The sequence below is a fragment of the Perna viridis genome, chromosome 6, assembly GCF_037379345.1.
Source record: "Perna viridis isolate PV_CMFRI_1.1 ecotype Kerala chromosome 6, ASM3737934v1, whole genome shotgun sequence".
NCBI classification, from domain to species: domain Eukaryota; kingdom Metazoa; phylum Mollusca; class Bivalvia; order Mytilida; family Mytilidae; genus Perna; species Perna viridis.
In genome coordinates, this window is record NC_142450.1 from 20,165,145 (window position 1) to 20,175,622 (window position 10,478).

Here is a 10,478-nt window from a genome sequence, read left to right on the forward strand (position 1 = left end):
TTCCATTAGCCGATCAAAGAACAATCAACCAATCAGAACTATTTAAACAACACAACTTAGGCAATTCATTTGTTGACATCTTTTTTTGTCGTTCTGCCACGTCCGCCTTTAATTTTCCTTCCTTCTAGATTACATTTACCTACACAATTGGATAGGAGGCTGGATACAGAATCACCAACCATGAAGGCGATGTATAGCATGAGGAGTCCAGGTAAAAAGAAGTTATGACACGCCCTTTAGCATTGGCTTAGCCTTAGCCTGCTTTAGGTTTAGCCTTATAAAAAACTTATTATTACTATATTTATTTTACAGGAAATAAGTATTTATAGTCTTAAATAAGGAATCTGCTTCTTTATTTTGCTTGGTTGCTTATTTAGAGAATGACCTTTGCTGAGTCATTTAGCCTCCTAAAAGGCATACTTATGATATTTGGACAAGACGTTGTCCATTTTGGGATTCAGTGCTGGAGATATTTTTTTGTTTTGACCACCAGGCACCACCTGTCAAACTACTCCTATCTATCTATCTTCATATTTCCACACTCTGTCATTATACTGACTATTGCATGCCATTTGCATGTGTTAACAATGTGAGAGGTTGGAATTCCATTCCTCCATACCCCAACCTCTTACTTCTGAGTGCCATATTGCATAATGCTCATTCTGACGTTCTTTTAAATCGGCTGAGTTATAGTAAACTATTATCCATTTAAAACACTTTATACAGTTTCTTTACCATAACATGGGAGAAGGTAACTTAACTGAAAAAAAAACAACAAATGACCTACATGTACCTGATGAGAAAATCCAGCAACCCTGGAAATCCTTTGTAAAATCAGTTAAAAGGAACTTCATATTTGTTTCTTTTTTTTAGCTTTTTGAGTGTATAATTCCGGTTAATAAAATTAAGGATTTTGAAATTTGCAAAATGAACATATCAAATTAACCAATGAATTGCCTTTATCAATTTTAAGTTCATTTTGTCAAAAATATATTGTATTCGGTAAAATTGCTGGTCATTTTGACAACTGTCTTCACTACAGATGTTTCCTAGGTATTTAACAAATATTTAGGATTTACAGATTTTGAATTTCTGAAGTGGTCCAGTTCTTTTCAACTGGTATAGCTGCAAAAATGTCTGCACTATTGCAAACATTTTTTTCAAAGGACCTACAAGCTACGTTTTCATTGAAAAATTGCATATGCATGAACTGTACTTAGTCAGCATATAGGTATTATTTTAAAAATATTTAATTATATTCATGTGTACAGTTGTATTGTGTGTTTTTTTAAACCTGAAACACATTTGCTCATTTACCTAAAAGTCTGGCATCTTGATATTGCTTGTCTTAGGAACTAAGCTTGGGACGAAAGTGAAGGGGACCCAATTTGATTGCAGTGTGACAGTCTCATAATCTCTTATTGTAAGCATTGTATATTCATGTACTTCCATCCCTCTTTTGCTATACATATTACAAGTTACATTTTTAAGCCTTCAAGAAATCATTTTTTTTAAATAAATAATGAGGACACACATTCCTTCCTGTAACTTTAGGACTAAGAATTTTCGTTATCATCATTCTGCAACCTGGTAACTAGCATGTGCATGTTGCTATAGAGCTCTCAACTCTTGCTTTTAAAATTCAGATTTGAGGGAGGTTTTTTGGTATAAATAATTATATTTTCTGGAAAAAAAACACTTTTAAAAAGTAACATAAAAAATCTTGCTTTTACATAAAAATATCACACATTTCAGTAGGGAAGAACTTCTTTGAGAATCGCCCTCCTGAACTGTTTCAAAGCACCATGTCTTTGTCACTGGATTACATTCTTTTGATTTTTGCTAGAATCTTGATTCCCTTGATTACTCTTTTTAAAATACATGTACATCACCCGTGTAGGTATGGGTTGCATCATCATGTTCTTGCAAAATGATCATAATGATAGAAAGACAATAAAAGATCTTTTTAAATAGGCTGTAGAACTGATGAATGTCTTGTCTATATGGTATGTGGATACAGCGCCTGTGGAATCAAACTGATTCATCAGAAAATGTACTATGTTCATGTATATTGTAATGACTTAACTCACTATCTGTTAGAATTGTGTATCATTGAAATAATTTTTAACAATATAATATCTCAGCAGAATCCATTTACTGTTTTATTTAGAGACTTGACAAGTACAATTTGAACCAAAGCAAATGTACCCCCTTTACAATATTAGCACACTTTTAAAGTTTGATAAGCATTCATAGTAATCTAGAATTTTCAAGAACAGAACACAAGAGGCAGGAAAAGATCAGCTACAATATTTCAGATAGCGACATAAAATATATGTGTTAGCCTGAGATGTGAACCCCTAAAAGATTATGCTCAGCTTCATATACATGTACATAAGACAGCATACACACTTCAATTTAAAATAAATCTACAAGTTAAGTACCACCTACTGATGATTATATTATTTAGAATGACTGACACAATCGTATTACAACACATCATCTTTTTTATTGCATGCAGTGATATGCATGTGTATATGTTTTTTGTCTTCCAAAACTAAATTCCAAACATAACCAATGTTAAATATGTGGCTACGAAAAATTTGACAGCTCTGTTTATATAGCATTATTTTCTCAGGCATCTGCAACCTGAATCAATTCTGTAAATAAACATGGACCCACCTACATGTATTTCCAGCTTTAGATCAAAGAAATCTAATTTGATATTTTATGTACGTTCCTTGGTTTTTTTTAGTGTACAATTCAGCACAATGACATCAGATTTATATATATGTAGTTTGTATGTTTCTACATGTTTGTGAGCCTGCAATTTTCACAAAAAAATGGTGCAAGTATTTTTTTAAGAAACATTTTATAGCTTACAGTATTGCATGCACTCACATGACATACAAACATGTACAGTCCTTAAACCGATCTGCGCAATGATTTGACGGTTCGGTGACCATTGACTGATTGATCGCTGACGGATTGATGACCAATTTGATCGCAGTTTTGTTATGTAAAATGACGTAAGATCTGTTTTAAATAAAAGAAATGTAAAAAAAAAAATATATATTGATGTTTAAATGTATTACATTATGTAAATATTTGTGTAAAATTGACAAAGAAAACAACAAAAAACGTAAAATATATTAACCGCTCTGTGGTCACTTAATGCGATCACCAGTTAAATGGACCGGTTTGATGGATTGATGACTGACCAGAAACTGATTGGTGATAGATGACCGATCACAATTTTTGTTACACAGATCGATCGGTTCAGTTACTGTACATGTATCATATACCTGTTGTTTTCTGATTTCTTTGTTTTTCAGCTGTTAAAAGACTGATGAAAGAGGCACAGGAGTTGAGAGAACCTACAGAGCTGTATTTCACTCAACCACTTGAGGTTTGTCTTCAATATGGGATCCAACTCTAAAATGTGTTCTCATAAAGTTTACATGTACAAATATACATGTATGTATAAGATAGACAAAAAATCAAATGTCATTGGGTCAGCCAGCTTTTGTTGCTTTTTGTCATTCATAAACTGATATGTAGTTTTTGGAATGGCAAAATATTTCTGGTGTTAAAAACTGTCAGTTGAAATTACTAAAGTGTAAAATGTAATAAAGATTTAAAGACTTTACTTGGATGAAGCAGCAAAAATTACAATTTTATGACCAATGCTTATTGACCATTTTAATTTTGGTTATAAGTTCTTTGTTAGTGCAGTCACTTATAATGATTTAAGAAGTTAGACCTAGGGTAAGGGATATACTTCAAATTAGTGATATGTTTATATCATATTCAATTTACCAAAACCTTTCAAGCTTTCCTTTGAAACAGAGTGAAAATAGTCCAAGTTACTTTGATGCTTACATAAAATTGATGTAAAATGATGAACACAAACTAAAATTAAATTCTGTTGTATACATCTTGCTTCAAAATGACATAAAATGTTCAAAGCCTTGATATAGAATTTTATTTGAATATGTAGATGTCTCTAGATCATCATCATGTATATCCAATAGAATTGGAGAAAATGTAGATGTTAATTTTCAGACCATTTTAATTTTTATTGTAACATTTTCTCAGTTTTATCTCAAAGTAACTAAATTTTTGTCAAACATTTTGAATTACTATGCAGGTACCTTAAATTCAGCAGATTATATCAGATATACATTTAATGAAAATAAAATGATAATCCTGATAATAATTTCAGGACAACTTATTTGAATGGCATTTTACCATCCGTGGACCAGAGAATTCTGACTTTGATGGAGGGATCTACCATGGTAGAATAATACTGCCAGCGGAGTACCCGATGAAACCCCCAAATGTAATAATATTGACTGTAAGTATTGGTATACATGTACAATGTATATGTTTATAGTTACATATATATATACATGTAATACTGCTGTGTCTAAAGCGGGTTTAAAAATCACATTTTCAACAAAATATATGTACAATTTCTTTTTGTTATCTTGCAGTTTCTTATAGAAGTATGTATTTTAAAATAGTGTTAGATATGACATGAAATGTTTTTCTTCAAGTTATATTATAAGAAGTGTGCACTTGATACTATATATAGTAAAATTAAAAAAAGAATATTTACAAATACTCTTAAATGTCTCTATCAATCAAAGGGAAATAATTCTGAATGCTCTGTAGAAATGAAATAGGAATTTTAGTTTTTATACAGTTGCTGGCTTCCTATGTTGATATCTTACCTGTGAATTATCTGTCATTAAAATATTTAATATATTGTAGCCAAATGGAAGATTTGAGACTAACAAGAAGATATGTTTAAGTATATCTGGTCATCATCCTGAGTCATGGCAGCCATCTTGGTCAAGTGAGTAAATTCAAGTTTTTAAATTAGAGCATAAGATAAAGGGAGGAATGATATATACAAAATGTATCTGTGCCTAAGTATCAGTCTTAATAAAAATCAGATAGGAGGTGATTCATTCATGTCAAAAACCCACTAAATTCAATTTTATTTCTTGTTCAGAAACAGTTACCGATCACATAACAAGTCTTAGTTTTTCTTTCGGTTGATGCACTTTTGAGATAAAAGTTATATAGAATTCAGACACTGCCAATGGTAAAGCAATTAATGATAAAGAAAAACCCACCTAACAAACAATGCTCTGTCAGTCTACATATGCTATCCTTTCACATAAGAATAATCATTTTTGCATTCAGATTTGCACTTTTAAGAAAATCATATATTAATCTCCCACTAAAATGAACCAAGTGATACAAAGTCAAGAACTGTAACTCTTGCAAAGTGCCAATTTCACGTACTGTCTAAGTGATATTTATCTCAAAATCGCAACAACTAAATAAAAAACTAAGACTGGTTATGTGATCACTGATCTGTAACTGTTTCTGAACAAGGAACTAAACTTTATTTGGTTGGTATCTGACATGCATGAATGTCTAATTTTTAAATAGACTTGATTAAAATGTAATTCATTATCTTACATAAACAAAACAACAAATAAACAATAGAAAATAACAATACCCTGCAATTACAAATAAACATTAGGGATTTTTCAAGATTGTTCCTTTACACTGAGGAAGGTATTCTTATCAAAATATGATACCCAGGTGTATTTTTAAAGTTAGCCTTACAATATTTTGGTCTTATTTAATTAAAATTGTTCTTTAGTACCACTGAATACCTCCCTACATTAGTTTCTGGATTAGGCATCATGTGACTATACAGTGGTCTATTTTTAACAATTAATATGGCATTGTTTTGTTTTCAGTAAGAACAGCTTTACTAGCCATTGTTGGGTTTATGCCAACTCATGGAGGAGGTGCTATAGGATCTTTAGACTACCCACCAGAGGAGAGAAAAAAACTAGCTAAGAGGTATTATAGCTGAGAATATTCTTAACTTCCATGGTAACTACAGTCAAAGTCTTTGAAACTGGTGATGTCACAAACATTTTAGAATTTCCTCAGACTTAAGTAATTTTTCAAGTTTTTTTGCACTGAGGCCGGATGTTGTATATTTTTTTGTTACATTTAATACATACAAAAAAGAAGTTCCATCAAACACATTATGATAAAATGTTTCGAAAGGAAGAATTTTGACTTCTTTGAGTAAAATGATATGTTGATTCATTTTTTGAGTCTTAAACATTTTTGAAGTGTACTTGTGTATTTGGAGATACCAGTACTTAAAATTATGCATGAAATCTGTGCAATTTTTAATGATAGAATTATAAATTACAGTTTGCAATTTATTATCTTTTGAAATGTTTGAAGGAATGTTTGTATGTTTTTTTTTGGTGGTTGTTTTTTTTCTCCATAAAACCCTTCTTTAACATTTGTATAAATGATATGAAAGTTGATGGTTGATGTGTCTTACATTTTTGTCAGTTGGTGTTTGTTCAGTTTGTTTACAGATTACTAAGTTTAAAATGGTAATATTTTTTTTCTTACATAATTTAACAATACTGGTACTTCTCCTTGTCATCAGTGACAAGATAAGGCCCTGAAATTAGTACTGAGTCTCCAGTGATGGTTTTAGTGAAGTTGCTTGTTAGTTTATATTTGAAATTTATTTTTAGATCTGTTGACTGGAAATGTGAACATTGTGGAAACTTGAAAACCATCCTTAAACCTGTAACTGAAGCATCCAAAGCTGCAAATGAAGAGGCCAAAGAACTGGCTTCACAAATCAATTTTAGGGTAAATATAATACGGATCAATATATGGGTGGGCAGAATCTTAAAAAAAATTGATTCAAACTTTCTGCTTACAAAATAATATAAATTTAATGAATAGTATAAAATACTTTAGACTTAATTATAAATTAATTATGGAAAACTTAAAAAGTCCTTAAACCAGATGAAATACTCTTATAAACGTATATAATAAAATAGAATCTAGAATCAAAGACAAAAGTGTAATTGAGTTTATCTTTCTCTAAATTAATAATGTTATTACTTCATTTCTAAAGGGAGAGAAATCGACTATGGAAAATAAAGAAAAAAAGAGTTCAGAGGAGTCAGCAACAAGTTCTACAAACTCTACACCACTTACCACTCCTCCAAACACACCTGTGACTCAGACTTTTCCAAACTTGTCAACACTTCCAGGACAGTTTCCTTTCCCTGCATTTCCATTTCCTCCACAATTTCAAAATATGGTTGGACAACAGCAACAGGGATCAAACTTCGTCCCTAGATTTCCTTTTCCACCACAGTTTATGCCTACCATGTTCCACAATTCACCTTTTGGAAATCCATTCATGCCTGGGAACCAGTTTCCTGGATTTCAGAACTCTGCGCAGTCCCTGAATTCATCACAAAATAACGCCCAAACAAATAACACATCTCAACCATCTGAGAGCAGTAAGACTAAAAGTGAAATCCCAAAGGTTCAAAATATGCAATCAAGTGAAAATTCCCTGAAAACAGCCTCAACAGAAAGATCTACTGTTAAAACTGGTCCCAGAAATGAGGCTCTAACTGAACAAGAAGACATTGACACTATTGAAGGTAGTGAGACCGAAACTTTGGTGTCTCATTCAACATCAACATCAACCAATGCTTCAACAAGTCAATCAGAAACAACCAAAAATCAGAACGATATTAGCTCTGGATTGCGACAGAGAAATGTGGATCAAAACAGAGTGATAGTACAAGAAAGACAAGACTTTGTACAGTTTGCAGATATCCAACCAGAAGAGAGACAGTCAGGATTAAGACTTTCCACTGTCATGATTATTATCCTTATGATCGGTATACTGTTATTAGTGTTTAGAAGAATATATTTGCAGAGAATGTGGAAATTACCCTTTTGAAAAAAGCGATTTACATTTTGGGGACTGTTTATATATTTGAATTGAAGTTACTCTGTAGTTCATGCTCTTCAACACTTTATGCAGGTTCTGGTCATATATTGATTGATTTTATTATAGATTCAATACCGTAAATTGGGATTTTTTATCATCTGGTTATTTTGGTAGTTTTTAGTCAAAATGTGCATGGTTGATTTTGGTATGTTTAGTTTTAAACGAGCAAAATACATTTTAGAGAAGATATTAAGTACCCCCTTGAGAAATAAATCTAAGAATCAGACAAAAGGTGTATAAGGTGTGGCACAGAGATTTTATTGCATTATCCAAGTCTTTATACCTCATAACCTCTATTCAGAATAGCAAGTGTTTTATTTTTGTGTTTTATACACATTGGAATGAAATTATCCTTAATAATCTAACACTACCTAATGGTCAGTTTAATTGCTATGTAAACATTGTCGACTCACAATAACTGATTTTCTCCAATTTCACAATTGATGGACATTCAAGTGGATAATTGACACCTGTACTTGTTAAATTAAAATCTGGCCATTGTTATTGTTTTCTTACAATTGAATAAATTTAGTAACAATCAAATTGGACTAATGAAGTTGTCCAAGTCATTAAAGATAGTTTGCTTTAATAAAATTCTTTATTTTTGTGAACAATATCACTTCTGTTATCAGTTTACATTTGTCATGTAACACAATTATTTATACTGAAATTTTCTAATTAATGATAAATCATTAATTACAATAATATCCCTGGGATTTGATAATCTATAATAATTTTTATGCAGGAAAAACACATATCACGACATTAAGCCCCTGCTAATACACCAATATATATTGGCTCTGTAACTTCACATACATATGTTATTCTGATTTGTTTAATTTTGTCACATTTTAGATAGGTGCCAAATAAACCAAAATAAAAAGACAACCGAGATATCCCAATTTAAGGTATAAACTGGTATTTTTATTATATGGGCTACACATATTTATGGTGATTGGTGTCTTAAACAGTCACATCTTATAATTACCATAATCGTTTCCTTCATGTCGATGTAATTAATTACATGTATAGTTTGCACATTAAAAATGTTTTTATCCATAGAATTGGCCCAAGCAACAATAATTGTTTTTGGCAGTAACTTTCAAGTCTAAGAACAAAAAGGTTGATTACTCCTGGTTGTACCTGATTTTTTAAAAGCTATAAATATCTTGAATCATAATTCTCTCAACTCATTATTTGTAGGCTATAGATAAACAAGTATTTAAAAATTATTCACATGTTTTTTTTTCTCTTTCAAACATGCAGTACATCTAAATGTATGCATGTCTTTTGTCCATAATCATTTTTTACTGATCTTATGTAGGGCAAACACCTGCATCAAACAAGCATTTGATTATGTATAAAGTGGTTTAGTTTACATAGATTTCACAATATTTTGTTAATCACATATTTTTTTTCTAGTCAGTTTTCTACATGTCCTTCAGAAATCCATGATAAGGATGTCTTGCCATTTAAATTTCTTTGTTCTTGTTTCCAGTGCTCTGTATGTGATAGTATTTGTCAATGTTAATGGTGTACTCAAAGTTATGAAATTATTGTGACATAACCAATAAAAAAATATTATTATGCTTCATGCAAGGTTGACACTTGTTTTCTTTTTCATTATCTGAAGTAGATAGACCTTTTGATGTTCTGGTCTTGTTTCAGAAAATATTGACAAAATAAGTGTCAATGATGGGACAATTTAGATACAAAATTATGAATACGAAAAATGATTAATGTTTAGGTAATATATCTACTTTAAGGCTTGTGAGTAGTACTTTATTAGTTTGATAACTTCTGTCGTAACTAATTATATATCTCTGATAGGTGCTACTGGTTGTCACAACTTATGATGCTTTAAAAAGTATTGATAATTATACTTTATTATCAGTGCATTTCATATACATGTATCACTAGTAATAATTTACCTGCCAAATGAGGAAAGTGTATGATTGCTAATGTTCACGAATTTTATTTTATTTGTTTTCATTTACATCACCCCACTCTCTCTTCCTTTATAAGTTTTACTATACACATACTGTACGACACAAATCTGGCAATTGTAATTTTTAGGAGAGAGTTGGTGGGGAAGTTGCAAGTTACACATTTGACCTGCATCTTCATAATTTAGCACTGAAATTTATTTTGATTGTGCTCTATCATCCTTGTATGCTTTTGTACATGCCATTAACTCCTGACAAGTGGTCAGTTACCTGACAAAAATCTCCTTAGTGCTGTAGACACATCAACCATGTTTTATCAAAATACTGTCTTGTTGTTTATATAGCTGTTATTTGTAGTGTTGTTCGGAATTTATTAATGAAATAAATATTAGTAGTTATTGTGTATTATTTTGAAAATTCTTTAAAAAAAAATGACATTCATTACCTTTATATAAGTCATGGTTTAAGTATAATTTTTGGAGTATAGAGCCCCTGTCTTATAGGTGACAATTGTATCCCTTGGTATGCATAATCCTACAGATGTACTATGTTTAAATACTGTAAATTCAGAAATTATTGTATTCATTGATGATTGTAATTTTGTGACTTCACCTCAGAATTGATTTTATTTACTTTTTTCTTCTGCTTTG

General features: G+C 31.0%; 2 protein-coding genes across 7 annotated transcripts in view; one reads left to right on the forward strand and one right to left on the reverse strand.

Moving 5' to 3' along the window:
• LOC148614001 (uncharacterized) overlaps positions 1 to 10,478 on the reverse strand; it is a 163,510-nt gene that overhangs the window by 36,077 nt on the left and 116,955 nt on the right. The gene's annotated exons all lie outside the window — the stretch shown is intronic.
• On the forward strand, positions 45 to 10,228 carry LOC148614004 (uncharacterized). Its single transcript, XM_088587728.1, has 7 exons — positions 45 to 211; positions 3,336 to 3,409; positions 4,226 to 4,357; positions 4,777 to 4,861; positions 5,784 to 5,889; positions 6,594 to 6,714; positions 6,986 to 10,228. The coding sequence occupies exons 1-7, from the start codon at positions 181 to 183 to the stop codon at positions 7,829 to 7,831; spliced, it is 1,395 nt and encodes a 464-aa protein (XP_088443854.1). The 5' UTR covers positions 45 to 180; the 3' UTR covers positions 7,832 to 10,228.

What these genes read in the sequence shown, in the direction of transcription:
- LOC148614004 (XM_088587728.1), top strand. Translation starts at nt 181, where the DNA reads ATGAAGGCGATGTATAGCATGAGGAGTCCAG. An exon ending in ATTTCACTCAACCACTTGAG is followed by an intron (nt 3,410 to 4,225) that starts GTTTGTCTTCAA and finishes TAATAATTTCAG; the next exon opens with GACAACTTATTTGAATGGCA. An exon ending in AGAAAAAAACTAGCTAAGAG is followed by an intron (nt 5,890 to 6,593) that starts GTATTATAGCTG and finishes ATTTATTTTTAG; the next exon opens with ATCTGTTGACTGGAAATGTG.